Source organism: Kogia breviceps, chromosome 8 (assembly GCF_026419965.1).
Source record: "Kogia breviceps isolate mKogBre1 chromosome 8, mKogBre1 haplotype 1, whole genome shotgun sequence".
NCBI lineage: Eukaryota > Metazoa > Chordata > Mammalia > Artiodactyla > Physeteridae > Kogia > Kogia breviceps.
Genome location: NC_081317.1, coordinates 20,935,882 through 20,957,121, shown reverse-complemented (window position 1 = coordinate 20,957,121; position 21,240 = coordinate 20,935,882). Strand labels below are relative to the sequence as shown.

At 41.8% G+C, this 21,240-nt stretch overlaps 1 protein-coding gene across 3 annotated transcripts in view; it reads right to left on the bottom strand.

Annotated features, from left to right (window-relative positions):
- Positions 1-8,625: 8,625 nt before the first annotated feature.
- Positions 8,626-21,240, bottom strand: part of INIP (INTS3 and NABP interacting protein) — a 32,469-nt gene continuing 19,854 nt past the window's right edge. The window contains exons 2-5 of one of the 3 annotated variants that reach the window (XM_067040929.1): positions 19,408-19,459; positions 16,061-16,163; positions 12,574-12,664; positions 8,657-11,426 (exon numbers count right to left, since the gene is read on the bottom strand). In XM_067040929.1, the coding sequence (XP_066897030.1) occupies positions 11,331-11,426; positions 12,574-12,664; positions 16,061-16,098 (225 nt within the window). In that variant the 5' untranslated portion in view covers positions 16,099-16,163; positions 19,408-19,459 and the 3' untranslated portion in view covers positions 8,657-11,330. Of the gene's footprint in view, positions 11,427-12,573; positions 12,665-16,060; positions 16,164-19,407; positions 19,460-21,240 lie in introns of all 3 variants that reach the window. The other 2 variants (XM_059071586.2, XM_059071588.2) reach the window with 2 other exon arrangements.

Here is a 21,240-nt window from a genome sequence, read left to right as displayed (position 1 = left end):
CAGTACCTAGTAACTGTCAAAAAATAGTAACTGTTAGCTACGGTTATTTATATTACTACATAAATGCTGGATTACTTGCAGTACATAGAGATAACAATACATAACTACTAAAGTTAAAAGTGTTTGCCCACATGTACCCCAAGAATCCTCTCTAGCATCACCAGTGGTACAGCCACCCGCTGTGGGAAACAGCTTGGCCAGCCTCTTCTGTCTGAAGTTACCTTCTCCTTGGCTTCCATGAGGACTTAAGGTGTCACTGTCTCCTGATTTGTTCGCTGCGTCTCAGGTTCGCTGCGTCTAGATTCTCGGGCGCCTCGTCCCTTGACTCTGTCATTTATACTGATTCAATTTTATACACTTTGTCAGGGCGATTTCATCCCCTCCCATGGCCTGAGCATAAGCAGACCTACATTATCGAAACCTTTTTCAACCGGGGCTCTTTGTCTGAACCGCAGAATGAAGAATGCAACCCCAGTGCCTGTTTTCTCAGTTCTAAGGAGAACTAGTGCCATTCTAGATCAGGGGAGAGACGCTCATTCCTTCCAGACGGTGGAGGCCTGAGGGCAACAGTGCTTACTTTTCTAGTGGAGCCGCAGCTGAGAAAGGCTCCTCGACCCAGGTCCCACCCGTATTTCTTCCTAAGGTAATGGCACCTGTATCCACCGTGTTGCCCAAGCCAGAAACCTGACATTTTCTATGACCTCCGTCCTCCCTCTCCCCCATTCCTCTCTCATCCTCCACTGTGTTTCCATCATTGGATAATTCTACCCGCCTTAATAACCCTTGACTCTCTCCCCTTCCCTTTCTGCTTGCTGCCACCAGCTTGGTCAGCCCATACCACTTGCCCCAGGATCACTTAAAAGCAACCTGAGTGGTCTTCTTGCCTCTACTAGTCCATCCTCCACTGCCTCCTGGGAAAATCTCACTAAATGCACATCTTATTCTATCATTACCCCGTCCATGGCTCTCCGAAGCCCTTCTGATAAAGCTCCACACCCTCCCCATGGAGGCTGGCTCGTGCTGTTACCCCACTCCCGCGTCTCTGCACTGGGCCTGCTCCTCCCCTCCCCCCTGCCCAGGATGCCCTCTCCTTCCACCCGCTCCTCTGCCATCACCCCTTTCTTCTGCGAAAGTCTTACTCAACCTTCAGTTCTTGCCCGGCACGCTGGACATGTGAGCTCCTCCTCTAAGGAGCAGCCAGTCCTCTTGGATTCTGCAGCCTCGGGAGTTAGCAACGTTGAACAGGACCAGGAGCCGGTCACTGTCACCCTGCAGGGCAACTCGCACCCCCAAGGAGCCAGGTATGTTCAAAGGGAGCAGCTCAGCATTTGCCCCAAGAAGTGGCTGTAACCCGGGACACCAGGGCAGAGGGCTGGCTGTGCCGTGGCTTGTGGCTGCTCAGAGCCTGTCTTTTCACTGTTGGATGTTTTCCTAAGAGAACTTGAATTAATAGCTCAGTAATGAATAATGAGGGGCTGGCACACACTCCTGTTTTCTTAACAGAATTATGGCTGCCAGCTTCACTGTATTTGCTACAGTGTTACAGGGCTCTGGAGTCTCCTGGGAGACTCCCAATAGTCACAACATCTGTGGCATGGAGAAGACTTCCAAAAGGCTGCGCTGGAGAAGCACCCAAAGAGGTACAGCCAACTTCCTTTTGACCAAAGAGTTTTCACCTGGCACCCGTGGCTGGGTTTCAGGGAGTCTAGGAACCCCTAAGGTTATAGGCGTAGGTTTTTTTGTGTGTATGTCTATGTGTACATTCACTTGGGGAGAGGGTCCATGCTGAGGACCAAGATGCCAGTTTTCCCTTTGGATGGTCAGACTTATTTCATTTGTTCACTGAAATGTTTGAACACTTGTTATAATGTGCCAGGCACTACCCTAAGTACTGGGGGTATATATCAGTGAAACCCCCCCCCCCACACACACACACAAAAGTGTTTGCACTTACAGCCGTTATATTCTAGTGGGAGAAGGCAGACAATAAACAAAATAAGAAAGTCAGTTACATTCTATGTTAGAGGGTGCCAAGTGTCCAGAGAAAAATTAAGCAAGGTTGCTGATAAAGGGAGATGAAATTTTGAATACAGTGGTCCGAGAAGGCATCATTTAAAAGATGACATTTAAGTAAAGACTTGAGACTGTTGAGGGAGCAAAGCTACATAGGTAAAGGGGGGCAGACCGTGCCAGGCAGAGGGAAAAGCCGGGGGGAGGTCCCTCGCTCTTCAAAGTTGCTTTCGCCTGACATTGAGGCAGACAGCAAGGGCTAAGGAAACATCATCACCTTCCGGTAGAGTGGAAGGGCTGGGCATCTCAGGGCAAACTACTTTCTGTTTGATGGACCAGGCTGGTTTGTCTGACCAAAGCTGCAGAGAATAAGAATATCACTCGGGACCAGGGACTGACATTCATTCTCATGCAGACCTGTTAGTTCTAGCACTAACTAGGTGGGAGCACATATACTTTTGGCTCAAATTCCAATTGTCGTTTTGGTCACTGGCTGTTTTCAGACCGACAGCCTCTCAGTAGAAAAGCTTAATAACTCTAAGAGGTAAAAAGAAAAGAGTACTTTAAGACTCAAGGGGGAAAAAAACGTTGCCTGTTTTCAGCTAAATTCTCTTTGTTCCAACAGAGGCCCACTTGACAATATTTTGTATAGTTGTAATCCATTGTAAAGATCTCGGCTTTTATTCTTAGTGAGATGGAAAGTCATTAGAGAAAAGACATGATCTTAACTTATATTAAAAAATTATTAGGGCTTCCCTGGTGGCGCAGTGGTTGAGAGTCCGCCTGCCGATGCAGGGGACACGGGTTCGTGCCCCGGTCCGGGAAGATCCCACATGCCGCGGAGCGTCTGGGCCCGTGAGCCATGGCCGCTGAGCCTGTGCGTCCGGAGCCTGCGCTCCACAACGGGAGAGGCCACAACAGTGAGAGGCCCGCGTACCACAAAAAAAAAAAAAAAAAAAAAAAATTATTATGGTAAAATGTACATAAAATTTACCATTTTAACCAGTTTTTAATGTTACAGTTCAGTGACGCTAAGTACATTCCCATTGTTGTGCAACCATCACGACTGTTCATTTCCAGAACTTTTTCATCATCCCATAGTGTAACTCAGTACCCATTAAATAATAACTCACTTCCCCCTTCTCCCGGCCCCTGAGTAAAACCACCATTCTACTTTCTGTTTCTATGAATTTGAGTCCTCTAGGCATCTCATGTAAGTGGAATATTTGTCCTTCTGTGTCTGGCTTATTTCACTTAGCACAATGGCTTCAGGGTTCATCTGTGTTGTGGCATGTATCAGAATTTCATTCCCTTTTAAGGCTGAATAATATTGTTATATGTATATACCATAGTTTATCTATTCACCCAATGATGGATATTTAACTTGTTTCCATCTTTTGGCTTTTGTGAATGATTCTGCTTTGAACATGGGTGCAGACATATCTGTTTGAGTCCCTGCTTTCAGTTCTTCTGGGTTTATGCCCAGAAGCAGAATTACTGGATCAAAGGATAACTCTATGTTTAATTTTTTGAGGAACCAACATACTGTTTTCCACAGCAATTGCACCATTTTACATTCCCACCAACAGTGCACGAGGGTTCCAATTTCTCCACATTCTCACCAACATTTGCTTTCTGGTTTTTTGGGTTTGTTTGGGTTTTTTTTGACAGCAGCCATCTTTGTGGTTTTTTATTTGCATTTCCCTAATGATTAGTGATGATGAGCATCTTTTCAGATGCCTTACTTACATTTTTAAAATATCACTCTGGCTGTTGTGCTGAAATTCTCAACTGTGGGGTGAGATGAAGGACAGGGGACAGATGTGGAAGGAGGAAAGCCAGTTAGAAGTCTGTTGCAGACGTCTAGGTATATGATGATGGTGGCTTGGAACAAGATGTTAGACGTGGAAGTAGTAAGAATTCAAGGGATTCTGGATATACTTTGAGGCTAGAGCTGCTAAGATTGAAAGAGGAGTGTGAGAAAGGAGTCCAGAATAACTCCTATAATTTACGGCTGTGCAAATAGCCATTTACTGAGTCGGGGAATGCCAGGGGAAGGGTATGCTGGGAAGATGAGGCGTTAAGAGTCCAAGTCTGGACACGTTAAGTTTGGTTGCCTATTAGACTTCCAAGTGGAGATGTCAGTTTGACAGTGGATATGGGAGTTTGGAGAGCAAGGGTATTTCAGTTATCTTTTGCTGCATAATAAATAAACTACCCCAAAATTTAGGAGTTTAAAACAGAAACAATTTATTATTTATCATCCTGTGGGTTGACTGACTGGCTCAGCTGTGCAGTTCTGCTCTATGTGACATCAGCTGGGATCACTCACTTGGCTGCATTCAGTAGTGGGCTACGTGGGAAGGTCCAAAGTATCTTCATTCACATATGTGGCACCTCAGGGAGTCGGACTTCTTACATGGCAACTGGTTTCTCCAGAAAGGACGCGATCAGAAGTTGTCAGGCTTCATAAAGGATAGGTCCAAAATGACATATCACCTCTTCTGCCATATCCTATTTGTCAAAACATGTCACAGGGCCAGCACACGCGAGCGGAGGGAACACAGACTCCACCTTTAGATGAGAAGAGTGGCATGTGCCTAGAGGGATTGGATGGCAGCCATCTTTGGAGACTAACCAACAAAGAGAGCTCAGGGTTGGGGACTTAAGTTTGAAAGTAATCAGAAGATCGTACTTAAGCCATAGTACTGGATGAAGATTACCCAGGGAATGACTGTAGATAGAAAGGAGATGGAAAGGCTGATCTCTAGGGTATTCCAGCATTTTGCATTTGGAAGGAGGAGAAGCCAGTAAATGAGACTGAAAAGAAACAACCAGTAAGGTAGGGAGAAAACCAGGAGAGTGCAGGGCTGCTGAAGACAGGTGCAGAGAGCGTTTCAAGAAAGGGAGTGAGGTGGGTGACTTCCCTGGCAGTCCGGTGGTTAGGTTAGGACTCTGCGCTTCCACTGCAGGGGTCACAGGTTAGATCCCACATGCTGCTCGGCGTGGCCAAAAAAAAAAAAAAAGAAAGAAAGAAAAGAAAGAGGGAGTGATTCGTTGTGGAAAATGCTGCTGAGAGTTCAAGCAGGACAAGGGATGAAGATTGACAACTGGATTTGGCCACGTGGAGACGACTGGTGGTTTTACAAGAATAATTTCAGTGAATTTGTGGAGACGCAAGCTTGATTAGGGTGAGTTCCAGAGACAATATGCAGACAGCAATTAAAGGCAGTTGGCATAGACAACTCTCTTCAGGAGTTACACAGGGAAGCAGAGAAACGGGACAGTAAATAATAGCATGTAGATCAGTGGAAGACAAATGAAGAAACCAGCTTTCAAAAGGAATGTGAACCATTCGTCCATTACAGCAAGTAAGGCAGGGTATCATATGGTCACATATGATACGCAGGTAGGGTGGTTAGACGTGCTAGTGGGAGGTGCTGTGGAAGCAAATGCTGTCTAGCAGTGGAGGGACGGTCAGTCCAGCCTTGGACAAAATGTAAGGTCATCAGACTATCTTTAAGTAGGTGCACATTTATAGGCAAAAAGCATGATTCTGTGGAGAAAGCTAGGAATGCAAAGAAATAACTGACAATGTGGAACCTGAGAGCATGTGGCTGCAGTAGGGGATGTAGAACTTGGGGCAGAAGAGGAATATCTGACTCCAGCTTCAGAGAATGGCCTGGGTCTGGTGACTCAAGAACGGGGAAGGCAGTCTTTAGAGCCCAGGATGTCAAGGACCTGGGAGACTAGGGCAGTAGTTCACACGACAGTGGCTGCCGATACCTCCAGGACAGCAGCAGGGGTAACGCAGGGGAGAGGACGACTGTGAAGTAGTAGTCGAGTCCTTAAAGAAGGGGAGGGAGCACCCAGGCAGAGTACTGGGCAGGGGGCATGCATTTTTAAGAAGTGAATTTTGAAAGGAAATGAATATTCTGGAGTGGCAATGGTGAGTGAGCCAGACACTAGCTGAACCTGCAGCCGGGATGTAACCCCTGATCTGCCTCCTCCTGAGAGGCAACCGGAGACCTGTAGACCTCGAGAGGAAGCCAGGGACTAGAAAGAATTCGAACGTATGTATAGATATATTTTGGTGATTGAACCAAAGGAATTCCAGATATCACAAAGGGCATCATCAGGAAAGGACGTCATGGGAGGGTTGGGGGCCACAGGTGCAGGGCAGGAAGCTGAACCGCAAGGGAGGAAAGAGTGGGCAGCTCACTCTGGTGGGAACCAAGAGCAAAAGGCAGGCGGTGGAGGTGGCACCCGAGGCGAGATGGGAGTTTTGAGTTCTGCTCTCCCACCTCGTAGCTGTGTGGCTAAGAGATCACTTAGCAAGTTAGTACATCTTGCGTTTAGATGGCAAGTGACAAAAAACCTACTTTAATCTGCCTTAAACAATAAGGAGGGTTTACTACCCCCATACATACCCTTCCATAGAGGAAGGGTGGCACTTTAGGAATTGACTCAGCTGTGCAATGATGTCCTCAAGGACCCAGTTTCTTCATATTTCTCTGTTGCACCTTTTATCGTGGTGGCTTCATCCTAAGGCTGTTCCACCTCATGGTCACATGACGGCTGCCAACACCACTCAGGAAAAAAATATATATATAATTTCCTTTTACACAAAGACTCCCTTTTGGTAGCGGTCTCAGAAAGCTGAAAACATATCTTTTCCATACATGCAACAAACCTCTCCTGCAGTCTCATTTGGGTTGAATTTGGGTAACGTGTCCACTCTCGAACCAGTTCCCGTGGCCTGTGATATACCACATGCTGACTGGCTGTGGCAAAAGGGAGTTGTCCTGATCGGTTTGGAGCACATAAGGCCCACCCCTGTTGCTGAGACTCGGCAAACTGGCTGTATTGGGGAAGGGTCATGCTCAATAAATATCTCAGTATTGTTAGGAAGGGGAAAGGAAGAATTTGTGCTGAGTAGACTACTAAGAATGTCCACTCACTGAGCTGTCGTGAAGGTTAAATGAATATTTGCAAGGATGCCTTGCTTTTTCTTTCTTTTTTTTTTAAACATCTTTATTTGATTATAACTGTTTTACAATAGTGTGTTAGTTTCTCCTTTACAACAAAGTGAATCAGTTATACATATACATATGTTCCCATATCTCTTCCCTCTTGCGTCACCCTCCCTCCCACCCTCCCCATCCCACCCCTCTAGGTGGTCACAAAGCACCGAGCTGATCTCCCTGTGCTATGCGGCAGCTTCCCACCAGCTATCTAACTTATATCTGGTAGTGTGTATATGTCCCTGCCACTCTCTCACATCATCACATCTTACCCTTCCCCCTCCCCATATCCTCAAGTCCATGCTCTAGTAGGTCTGTGTCTTTATTCCCGTCCTACCACTAATCTCTTCATGACATTTTTTTTTCTTAGATTCCATATATATGTGTTAGCAGACGGTATTTGTTTTTCTCCTTCTGACTTACTTCACTCTGTATGACAGACTCCAGGTCTATCCACCTCATTACAAATAACTCAGTTTCATTTCTTTTTATGGCTGAGTAATATTCCATTGTATATATGTGCCACATCTTTATCCATTCATCTGGGAGGCAGAGCTCTAGAAGAAAGCTGTGGGAGCAAAAGGCAGATAAGGGGGGAGGTGAGGAAACAGAAATTTGGGTTAAGAATCCAAGAACTAAGCGGAAGAGACAGCAGAGGTAGATGGGGCCGGAGCTGAGGCATGGATGTAAACAGAACACGCCTGTCTGAATTCTCAGTAGAAACTGAGAGTAAAAATTCTTCTGGTGCCTTGCAAGTCCCCCTTTCCCAAGAGCTGATCAGGGCCTAACTGGTTCATCTCTATACCTGCCTGTGCTCAAAAATGTTCAGTCACTCCCAGCTCTATACTGGGCTAGAGACATTTGCCTCCCCCTGGGATTCCAGACTCTCCAGAATATGAGTCCAGCCTACGTTTGGCCTCATTCTAATTATTGCCATATACAAATTTATCCACAATGTCTGTACAAGTCCACCCAAACTGGGCTTTTGGTTGCTTCACAATGGCCGCTACACCGGCTCTCCTGCCTGCCTTTGTGCAGGTTTTTCTTTTCCTCTGAATGTTGCTCTCCTATCTTTCCCAGCTGGAATCTCTCATCTTGAAAGCCAAGTTCAAATGATTGTTCTCTGATGGAGCCTTCACTGGTCCTTCCACACTCATGTACTCATTCCTTCCTCACTACTGGTGTGCTATTAGCATTAGCTACTAGTGTCACCTACTCTAGACTGTGACGTTCTTGAGGACAGTGAAGTTCTCCTCCTCCATCCATGTTCATTCTTTATTTGCTCATTAAAAAAAGCTGTGGGTGTCTACTGTGTGCTAGTCACTGTGCAGACAGAGGTGAGGAAGAAGCACTCAGTAAATACTGGTTGAATTAATGCTACTGAAATGGGCTAGTGCCAGCTGGTAGCATTCCAATGGGGGGACCAACTGCACTAACGAACCGATGTCCTCTCTGTAGATCTTTTATTCTGAGTGTAACCATATTTGCCAAAACCCTTGCCTCAATGGGCCTTACGTGCATATAAAAGCTGAGTTTTTATTGCCAAAGTAAAGCAAAGAACTGAGACAAATAATGAGACAGCTTATAGATTGTTCAGGAAAAAAAAAATCTGCCTTTGAAATTATTAAGTCATTTCAGTTTTTATTCCAGAGTCATACAAAGCACTATCATCTGTATTATTTAGCAGTAGCTTTCAAAACATTTTTGCCATTTCACAGTAAAAAACAAAAAAAAAAACCCTTTATATCACAATCCAGGTCATATTTATTCATTCATTAATTCCTTCAATAAGTAAATATTAACCACCTACAATATGCCAAATACTATTATCAGCAGAATACAGTAGTAAACAAAAAGGAAGGCGGGAACAAAAGCCCTTGCCTTCAAAGACTTTACGTGCTAGTGGAGCATACAATAAACAAAATAAGTAAAACACACAGAAAAGGAAGACTCATGAACAAAACCTCCTATGACTACATGCCATGTACTCTGATATTTTCTATTTTATAAAAAAGAAAAAAGCTGGTCACACCCCATTCAGCTATTAAGTTGGCCTCTCAATGTGGTAACGTGTTGAGACCTGCACTTTGAAAAATACTGGTCTAGACAATGTACGGAGTAGGCAGAGTGTGTTCTGTGCCCGTTTTACAGATGAGACGGAGTGACACGTAAAGCTCAAGGTTAAGTGGGTTAGCCACAGGCATGCGCGGTCCGAGGGAAGCAACGCTGGCACTTGTCCTCAGGGCTTCTGACGGAGCCCACTGCTGCCCTCTCCATCATCCTCTGCAGTCCTCACAACGGCTGGAGTCCCTACTTCTCTTTGACTGTGAAATCCTGACCTCTACCTGGAGCAGCTCTTCCCTCCCCTGCCAGGTAAAATCCCATCGATACTCCCAGGCCTGTGCAGACTGCCTGCGCTCCGGGATGAGGCTCCTGTGCCACTCACTGGCCGCTGGCTTCCTCACTGCTGTACCAGAGTAGGATCCTCTCCATGTGACCTCTTTAAGAGCAAGTCTTACTCTCCTTTTCCCCCCAAAGCACAGCTTTACAGAGTAGGTATTATAAAATACACATGGAACTGAACTGAATTTGTAAGTGACTCAAAGGAGAGGGGTGAAGGAAGTGCTTACTCTATTTGAGAGGCTGAGACCAGAAAAGATGCCACTGGAATAGAGATCTCTTTACCGAGGTTATAAAAGTCACACATTTGGCAGAGGCTTCAACAATAAAAAACTATACAATCCAAAAAGTTTATCTCCTTAGCATCGGTTGATTTAGAATGACGCCGGTAGCTCCTGGATCGCACAGAACAGAAACTTAAGTCAAATCAATTCAAGAAAACGAGGACCACGATAAGAAGGGCCAAGGCTGGCTGTGTGGACCTGAGGCGGGGCAGAGGCCGAGGCCGCAGGTGATCCTCCGCAGCAGAAGAAAGGGCACCTTTGCTGCAATGGTGACCATTATGATGGGGACAGCTGCCAACTCACCCAAATGAAGAAAACCAGTCCCAGTTCTCAACAGAAAGAACCTAAATGGCACAGCCATATCTAGAACTGTCCACTCCTTTTCATATAGTTTAGGTAAGATGGGGCTGTGTGGTTGGTACAAATATCTAAGGGAAGGAGAGAGAAGAAACTCTTCGAAAAGGGAGATGAACTTTTTTCTAATTACTGACCCGAACTGGAATGTCAAGTTTAAATTTCAGGCCACCACTGGAGAGGATGGGGACTCAAGGCCAAGATGAGGTCAGTTATAAAAAATACTATATCTGTGATACAGTAGAAAACTTAATTTCAGTCCTATTAAAAGTAAAAAAATGTCGATGTTAGCTAAATGACCTCTAAGTTTCAGGGACCTACAACTGAATTCTCTAACCTATGGTTTTCAGACTTTGAATTAAGAGACACTAATTCCGTGGGACTAGGGTCAGCTGTAGGGACTGCATATTTAAATAAGCACCCTGGATACTGTTAAAAATGTATCATGTTGAGAAACTTGCTTAACCTAATTCTTTCCTTTTTACAGTAGCTAAAAAGGGGCTCAACTTTAATTAATGTTTCTAATTAGAGCAAAAGTGGGCAGTAAAACTGTACAGGCACACCATTCATACAGTAACACTAAATAAGAGCATATACAAAATTTAAAACTACATTTTGTATTGTTTTAAATAGCATTTAGTCACATAATTTGTAGTGGCATAGGTTTATAAGAGATGGTTAAGACTGGTTGGTAACTTAGTCTTATCTTGGGTTTTCCTTTAAAATTGAGAATAGGGGAACGAGTCACAAGTTAAAGAATATTTCAGGATACGTTGCTTATAAACTCAAAAGGTACACTGATGTCAGTTCTATAAACAGCAAATGTGAATGTAACTTATTTAAGCCTATTGGTTCACATTTTTAAACAGCACCCTCATTTGTTTAAAGTTAAGTACTTTGAATGGTTCTTGAAAGTCTACTGTAGACATAATATACTCAGTCCAACTAGCTGGTGGTGGGGTGGGTTTATATGACCACATCCAATTCAGAGTCTGACTCAGAATTAAAAATCAAACTGCATTACACAAAAGTTACAGTCACGGGTAGCATAATCAGTTCCTCAGATAACACAGCTTCCAGAGCTTTCATCATCCTGGTCACCCTTCTTGTTTGCTTTCACTTACACATATCTTTCTTTTAAAGAAACAAAATATGTAAAAGTTCACCAAAATTCGGCAAGTCACAGTTTGTATAGCACTGACTGATAGTACCTTTGGCATTTGATATTATAAAGTTACTTTTGTTACAAATATTTTCTTCATTCTGGGTCAAGGCGAGGTAAAACAGGAAGAATAAGATTCCCAAATGCAGAATCTTGAGTTATGAAGTATCCGGATGAATGTGCATGTGCATGCTGGGAAAGAGAAAAAAAAAAAAAGAAAAAAAGGCAATTCAGCTATTAAGAGTCACAGTTCTTCAACCAAGGCATTAAAATTACTTATCCTTTCTGGGTGCTTGAGACCAAATTTGTTTTAAAAGTCAGTTCTTATGCTGTTAATTTTGTTTAAATACACAGGAGATGGACAATAATAAAGAATTCATATTAACAATTTGCACCAGCTACTAATTTATCATCCCCATTCTCTCCCCTGTGATTCTCTTCAGTCAATAATTGAGTCGAAGACATGAACTACTTTGTTCCTTGGAGTGGGGAGGAAAACTAGCAACAAAGGTCCCAAAGTATGCTACTCTTGGTCAGTAAAGCAGGAGAGTGAAAAAGAAGGGCAGTAGTTGGAAGGAGAAGGGGAAAGACAGCTGATTACTGGTGATTAAGATACCAACATTTTGTAGAGAAAGTTGGCATATAAATAACAGAAAACCACCAGTGATTTCCCTTGTCACTAAACAAAGGACTGTTCATAGGTTGTCTAAAGTGAGATGATCTTTAATATCCCTTCCAATTCTGAGATTCTAAGGTTTAAAAGCATAGGTAACGATGTCTAGTGCAAGGTTTCTAGGAATCTTAGTTAAATTATTCAAGATCAATGAAATACTAAAATTGTTTATCATAATAAGAACAATTTTTTTAACTGATAGATTATCTCATTCCTATAGTCTCTAAACATTTCCTGCACAACAGACATGCTGACCATTAAAAAAAGAATCCAAACAACAATAATAAACCGGTAAGGCTATCAAAGGACATAATGGCACAACAAATTTGAAAAAATAGATATGTACTATTAAACTAGCCAGTTCAGCTTTTCAAGATCATCCTGTCCATCCAGATACCCTAAACTCTTCTGTGTGCAGCAGTCCCTTGCCAGGTGTGGCACAGAATCAGTCATGACCACGTCAACACCATGAAAGATACTTTCATTACTGCCGTATCTGGTCCTTCAAATCCTCTGGGCATGACCGAACGTCAGCAAACAACTGCAATTACGTGTGGAACGTTTTTATTGATATTGCTCCACTGAAATACAAAATAAGAATAGTGCTGGTTTCCAAGCCCCAGGAAATCTCCAAGGAGACAAGAATGTCAGCCACACATTCCTCACCTGCAAAGCCGCCTTCTGCTGGGCTGCAATATGCTGCTGCTCAGCGTGGTCCCGGAAGTCCTTGTTAAGAGACGGTCTCGAGAGCGCAATGCTAAAATGGGAATCTTAGTTACTTGACTGTTTAGAGACTCCCTTACTTCTGAATCACATTTTGCATTAGCTATTCTAAATAGGGATTACAAAAAAGAAAGAAAAAGGAACTTCCTGAATAAGTCTTTTTTCCTTCTCCCACTGTCTACATTAATTTGTAATGGAGAAAGCCTATATTATTTACTAGGGCTTCAGATTATCTCCTTTTTATTGATGATTTATGGTCCTCTGCTTTCAAACAGATTTGAGGTACTCTGGTCTATCATAAAGTTACATTTATGATGAAAACTAAAGAGTTGAATGTTTCAAGCAGAAGGTAGAACATGCAAAGGTAGGATTGAAGGTCAGGGCTCGGGAGGGGAGAAATGGGTAGGCAAAAAATGAGGCTAGGGAGGAAGGCAGGTGCCGGGATATGTAGAGCCTTGTGAAAAAAATTAAGACATGAAGACCTTATCCTAACAGTGAAGGGAGACTCTAACAGTGAAGGGAGACTCCCAAAGAGTGTTATAAGCAGAAGAGTGACTTGATCAGAATTATCACACTATGGTTCAGAAAGACCGCCACTGTGGCAGACAGTGCTGGTCATCTCCCCAACAACTGTTGCTCTCCCTTCTTCCTCGCTAATGGAACCCACACTTAGTTCAATTATCGTTGGTCCCATTCTTCATGGTGGGCCAGGTTATCCCCCAGGGGGTGAACTTTGATTGGTATAAGCAATACCATTTCCCTTGCTGGTTTCCTGTTTAGGCAAGAGTTCGGGGCAGCTAGACTTCACGGGTAGTCTGCTTGAAGGCTTTGAGAACGTTTGCCTCACTCTTACAAAATGGACACAGGAGAGGAACCTTTCTGGCTTTTGCCTCTACGGGGGCTCAGCGTACAGTGATGCCTAGGCGACTGCAGTCATATTTGGACCAGTTAAGGAGGTGCTGACCCATGGAGAAGGGCAGAAAGGAGAGAAGAAAGGAAGCTGGGTCAGTGCTGACACTGGTGTGCCACTGCAGTAAGCCATTCTGGAATCACCTTATCTTTACGCTTCTGGTTAACTGATATCCTAACTTTTATGCCAACTTTTTGGTTTTCTGTTACTTCCAGATTAAAACATCCTAACCGACACAACTGATAAATGTATTCGAGAGAACTTAAGACTGTGGGAAATTCAGGAGGTAGTAACTGAGGCAAAAAAATGAGAGTGGCCAGGACCAGGGCAGCATCAGTTGCAATAAAGAAAAATGGACAAGTCTGAGACACATTTCAAAATATAAACATAAGAGAATGATAAATGTTTAGAGATGGAAGTAAAAGGGAATAATAAACAATTAAAGTTCACATTTCTGACTCTGATTACTAGTAGATCTGTACCACTCATGGAGACAAGCAAGCCAACAATATTAAGTAGGTAGGGAGGGAGGGAAGATGAGTTCAGTGTGGGACGTACTCAGTTTGAAATGCCTGGAAGACATCAAAGTGCAGATGTCCAGGAGGCAGTCTGGTGCTTGAGACAGAGGACGAGGCTGGAGATGCAAATGTATGAAGGTTATAGCCACATAAATTACAGGCTGTGAAAGTGAATGCAACTGTCCAGTGAAAAGACGTAGACTGGGAGACTGGATCTAGAACAGAACTCTGAGGAATATCAACATTCAAGAGACAGGAAGTGGGACTTCCCTGGTGGCGCAGTGGTTAAGAAGCTGCCTGCCAATGCAGGGGACACGGGTTCAAGCCCTGGTCCAGGAAGATCCCACATGCTGCGGAGCAACTAAGCCTGTGTGCCACAACTACTGAGCCTGCGCGCTAGAGCCCGCGAGCCACAACTCCTGAGCCCGCGTGACACAACTACTGAAGCCTGTGCGCCTAGAGCCCGTGCTCCGCAACGAGAAGCTACCGCAATGAGAAGCCCACGCATCGCAAAAAAGACCCAATGCAGCCAAAAATTAATTAATTAATTAATTTTTTTAAAAAAGAGAGAGAGGCAGTGGAGAAATGTCTGCAAAAGAAACCAAGATAGTATAACAGTGGATGAATGGAAGCCAAGGAAAGAGAGTATTTTAAGGAGGGAGCTGTATACAATGGAATACCACTCAGCCGTTAAAAAAAAGAAAGAAATCTTGCCATTTATGACAACAAATACCACAGGCTCTCACTTATATATGGAATCTAAAAAACAAAACACACAAAACAAAATGAAAACAGACTCACATACACCTGAAACTAACACAACATTGTAAATCAACTATACTCCAATAAAAATTTTTTAAATATATATTAACCAATAAAAAAAAGAGAACAGACTCATAGATAGAACAAACAGGTGTTTAACACAGGGGAGCAGGTTGGGGGTGGGCAAAATAGGTGAAGGGGATTAAGAGGCACAAACCTTCAGTGAGAAAATAAAGAAGTCACAGGAATGTAATATACGGCACAAGGAATATGATTCATGATACCGTATTAATTTTGTGTGGAGACAATGGTTCCTAGGCACTGTGGTGATCATTTCATAATGTATGCTCATGTCGAATCAGTGTGTAGTACACCTGAAGCTAACACAACTCCATTTCAATTAAAAAAAAAAAAAAAAAAGGAGCAATCGGTGGTGTCAAATAATGCTAGGAAGTCTAACAAGAAAAGGACTTTGGTCCACCAGCTTTAGCCACAAGGAGGTTGCAAGTGACCTAGGCTCAAACCTGTCCTTTGGGTTGGAGGTGGGGAGGCGTGGAAGTCAGATTGTAGTGGGTTGGGGAGTAAATAAGTGAGAAAGCAGAGATGAGTACGTACAGACATCTCCTTTAAGAGGTCTGGCTGACTCTGCACACCTAAAAAAATAAATTAGCTCTATCTTTCACATGAGTCCTCTCCTGTATACCTGAATTCACCAGGGACAGTCCCCTGGAGAAACAGAAGACTATTTTACACTATATTATATATTATACTTTTACTAGAAATCAATCTAACAAGCAAATAAAATAACAGAAACAGATTTTTTTAAAAAGAGAGGGGAAAGTGAGGGTGGTGGCTGAATGGGATAAGGGATGTCAGGGAAGAGATTTAAGATGGCAGAAACGGAATACAATAAAGATCATTAAGCTACTGCAACTTTACCTATTTTGCATAATGCTTAAAAAGTGGGACATTAACAATAATTTCAGTAACAAAAAAACTATACAAAACTCTTTTCTTTTTTTGAAAGTAGGCTGTAGGGAAATTTTAAGTCTGATTAGAATTAAAATATTTAAAATCTAAGCAATTTAATAATCTAACTTTGCAAGTCTAACTAGGAAATAAAACATAACATGTTAAATTCCAATGTTAAAGAAACAAACCATTGCCAACCAATTTCAGTTATATTGTCCAAGATATTTTTTATATCACTGAATATAAAAACCACATCATTCTTCAATACCTAGCTCCAGGATGATTTGTTGAAGATTGGTTCTGCATTAGTAATTTTCTTTTTTCTTTGTCCAGTTCTGCCAAGATTGCAACTCTATTTTTGTTTTGAAAACCTAAAAAAAGAGAGAGTGTTGGGAGGAGAAAGAGAAATAAAATGTTTTAGAGCTGTTTTATAAACCTAGGCTACCTAGAAACCCAGAAAGCAAAATTCTGTTCTCTAACATGATAACGAACCCTCTAGTAAGCAGTTTCCCTAGATGGTTACTATCTCCCTACTGCCTATTTTCCAGCAACTTTGATAATACGCAGATAAGTGCAAAGGATAATACTGACTGAGGACTTTTTAAAGACTTAGTTCTAAAGAATTTTAATCATCAAAGTATGGGTAACAGCATTTGTTTTATAACAAAATCTCTGCAGCACCAAATGCTACAGGGACCAATCTCTATCCTGCTGAATCTCTGGGAGTGAAGATTTTCTTAGTTCTCAGTTTTAGGCCTCTCTGTGAATGCCTCTTTCATGAGGGGAAAGCATTAGATACACTCAGGTCAAAACAGTATTTTTCTCAACTGCTTTCATTCAGAGATGACACACAGTCTTTCAAGGAGCAAGTCAGAGAATTGCAACTGACTAGAAAGCAATTCTGAGAGAGAAATGGAGCATAACTGACAGGGTACAAACAGATAGGTCCCTTATCAAACACTGAATACTGGGGCTCCATTTTGAGCTCCAATTTTAACATAAGATCTAGAGCAGAGGTTCAAAGTCCTGGCCCAGGAGCAGCATCCAACTATGTTTTTAAAATCTGAATTAAATGCCAGCATGTAAACACTGTATACAGAATTCTCAGATTACTTGCTTCTCTTGAAACATCTCCAGGTCTGGCATAGGGGTCTGGACGCCTCCATGGCAACAATTAGGTAGAACAAAGAAACCATTGTCCCCTTTAGCTGGGCACTCTCCAGCTTGTTACAGTCCTTATCAGATTTGTTTATACCTGTAGGCATTTAAGTTTCTGATCCCTAATTTAGAAGAAAACGAATGGAAAGGTTAAAGGATTAGGAAAAAAACTACGGAAGCAAAAAAAGGCCAGGGGACTAGAATCACTGGGTTAGCATCACTGAGCTAGAAGAAAGAATAAAGAATGGGGAAGGAGGGAGCTTTCATGCAGAGCAGAAGTAAGCACTCCTAAAGGTACTCACATGAGGGGTTTTAAGCACTTTATATTGATCATAAAGGAGAATTGGGTGGTAGGATGCATATTTCCTCCTCTCCTGGGGAGAGGAGTTAGGTCAGGGACAGCGCAGGATGTACAAGAACAGGAGCATTCACTGAGATTCACACTGAACTAGAAGCAGCTGAGGCTTGCGGCACTTTCCCCTAAACCTGTTCTTAAATCTAGCAACAGTAAACTGACTCAGGCCAGGCCAGAAATGGGTAAAACCTGTCTCTGCCACAGCCATTTTGGGAATTTATCATCTCCATTTTCCTTCTCTGCCCCCTCATGCTTATGCCATCAACCTGTCATCAGATTCTAGTAATAGCAGACTCCTTTCTGGAACAGACAATTCACACTAACACATTCTGGTACTTCTGAGGAGATGATTTTGCAAGCCTTCCAGGTGATTCTTCATCTATTCTAATCCTAATTCTAATCTTCCTTCCTGCCGACCTCTTAGTTAATCTTCCAGGGAAGAAACTCTATAAGGCCTTTACATGCCACATGTCATTACCTGCTCCACCCAACCCCATAGACAGGACTGCCTCAGGAGAAGTCTTCTACCTAAGGAAGGATTTAATACAGAACTCCCAGGAATGCACGATACTTATGCCTGTGGGTGCTAATGCTATGGTAAAGGGTGCCATGTGTAAAAATAATTGAAACTTTATCGAAATACTGTTAAAGAAACACCATTACCAAAGTAATATAGAATGTCAAGTCCAAACAACCTATTAAGTATGATGTCCTAACATCTTGTCGTTTTTTAAAAAAATAATACCCATAAATTGAAAGAAAAATATTTTACTTCATTTTAAAATAACCACTAATGCAGTGTGTGTACCTGGGTACTGTATAACTTTGCAAACCTGGGAATCAGTTTAGACACTACCATCCTCACTCCCTGTTCCACACAGTACTTGTTTTTTATCAAAGCAATTGCCAAAAACCCACTTCACAAAAATATGACATTGTCGAAAGTAATGTAGCACACTGGTAAGTTAAACCTATTAAATTGCCTATATTTCACCATTTTCTACCTACAGAAACAATTTCATATGATTCACTAACTTTAAAACAAATCACATGTCTTTCTTGGCTTGATCAGTAACAGCCTCCTTTAAAAAAATTGCATGCATGTTTGACAGTCAGAGCTCAGGTAGCTATAGTGAACTCCCTGTTACCATGGAAATTAAGTGTGAAAATTAGTAACTATAGGCTCTAAATTAATGTTAATACACTAGTTTCTTTGTCCATGATCTTTGCCCACTAAGGAGAGCTATGTTATTTTCAATCTATTTTACTACTCATGGTGAGCCTGTTACCCAAATAAACAAATCAGTCAGTATTAAAGTATAGAATATGGGTATTATTGATTTTATATAATAGAAACTTCCCTAAAAGTAATGTAATACAAATTAAGGTAAGATAATTATGGAAGGATAAGTATACTGTAATGTGTTATTTAAAGGAATCCAGAAGTGAGTTCTTTGTAAAGTGAAGAATGCTTTCCTGCTTGAGGTTGGCCAGGCAACAACTGGAACATTAAAAAGAGAATAGTAATTATAACTAAATGGAACAAACTGAATCCATGATAAACCATGAATTCATAAAAAGATACAAAAAAGAGAGTTAGGGAATTCCCTGGTAGTCCAGTGGTTAGGACTCTGCACTTTCACTGCCGAGGGGCCGGATTCAATCCCTGGTCGGGGAGCTAAGATCTCGCAAGCCGTGTGGTGCAGCCAAAAAAAAAAGTTAAAGTATATAAAAAGATTGTAAAGAAAGGTAAAATAATAGTCATTATGCTAATAATTAGGTTAGTGTTAATATTTAGATGTTTTGTTTCTCCTATTAAGTTTATGTCTGCTTATAAGGCATAGCTGTTTACTTTTTTGTTTAGTTACAGGAGGAAGGGGTAGATATAGGGACCTGTGGATAAGCCAAATAGTCCCAGAAAAAGCAAGTTATATACCAAGAACAGGAGGGTCAGATCAGTGCAGGTCCTCACACACACACCATTTGAAAGGAAACGCAGTGGTAGATAAGCACCCATGGTCACACACAATGACCAAGCAGAAACCCTGAGCTCTAACTGGATGAATCAGCGGAATATCCTAAAGAGAGCTAATGGTACAGACCTGATCCCTGATTTCTTGAGAGATGAAACGTCCATAATTCCTGGCAGGAATGCTACCAGAAAAGAGCAATTCATAATGACAACAGAACAATGGGTTATAAAATACTAATCACATTTAAAAAAAAAAAAAATTAGAGTATTTCATTCAGTGAGTAACCTCAGGGTGCAAGAAACTAAAAATCTATGAGAAAAGGCATGAGTTTAAAAAAAAATCTCATTAACTTAGCATGTTTAGTTACAGAAGTGACCAAGTGCACACCACTGCAACTTTTTTTGTTTGTTTGTTTTCTGTACGCGGGCCTCTCACTGTTGTGGCCTCTCCCGCTGCGGAGCACAGGCTACGGACGCGCAGGCTCAGCGGCCATGGCTCACGGGCCCAGCCACTCCGCGGCATGTGGGATCTTCCCGGACCGGGGCACGAACCCGCGTCCCCTGCATCGGCAGGCGGATTCTCAACCACCGCGCCACCGGGGAAGCCCAATGCAACTTTTAAATCATCTTCAAAGGCATAAGCAAATCTTGTGATTTACCTAAGAATCAAATCCATCAACAAACCCTAAACCTTGACTAATCTGAAATGTTTTGTTTTGGTAGTGCTAAGACAACCATAACCCTAGGAAGGTATAAAAAAATTACTAAAATCCCGGGAAAATACAGAAATAAGAATCTGGGTAGATTATTATAATCCAAGGAAGATTAAAAAAACAAAGTACTACAGAGAGAGTAAATGAATTAATTAAACCCATGGGTTAGTATTTTAAAATAGGTTTAATTTTAAGTATAGTAAGTTTTTGCCATCACTATATAAAGTGAAGTATTATAGAAGTCAAATTAATTGTAATTTAAACTGTTATCAAAGAGAATTTAACTAAAGAAGCTTGTAATCAATTCTAAATGCTTAAAACATTTTATTTTGGAACTTAGTTTATAAGTAGGTTTAAAAACTGAGCATTAATTATGAGCAGTGATGAGGATTTTTCTCCATGCACAAAATCCCCTTAGACTTTAAAGAACTTGTTAAAATAGTTAAATAAGTGGACATTAGACAGGGGTAGCTCATAGCCTTCCTTCCCTGGTAAAGGATAATGCCTCTCTCTGTATCTCACTTAATGCCCCAAGCTCCCACCCAGAAGCCTGAGTTTTATCCTTATAATACCTCCTTCTTCCTACCCACATCCAACCAATCACCTAGTCCAATCAATTTTATATCCTGATGTCTCTAAAATATCTTCTCCTCTCAACTCCTATTCCACAGTCTAACCAGGCAAGGTTATCTCCTACAATAACATTCAAGAACTTAATGTCTACATGTAGGCAGCTGAGAGCCACAAAAACTATTTTACAGGGAAAGGGTATGGTCAGGTCTATTAGGCTTTTACTTTCTGAGTTTGTCTTATGCCCTAAAACCTATGCTTCCCTCGTGAGTGTTCAAAAATAATCTAGTACAAATTTACATGTCAGTTTTGTACAAAACATTTACTGTATTATAGAAATATATAAAAGTCAACAGATAGCAGTTAGGTAATAATAATAGCTTATTTCACATTTGAAACATAAGGCAAAAAACTAGGTAGGCAATTTGGTTATGTGATGTAGTTAAGTGTAATTTTCTAGAGCAAGATTCTCCCACCTTCAGAGTTTGTAATACAAACTTACTCTAAGGCATGAATATATAAAATTTAACTTTTATTCTAATCACTACATGAATTGTTTTTTTAAACACAAACTCTCTCGCCATAATTCAACATTTTACTTTTACACTATTTTACACGTATCTTAAAGTTACATGTAACTTTTACATTCTTAAAAGCATGAGAGTGTTAAAATATATTAT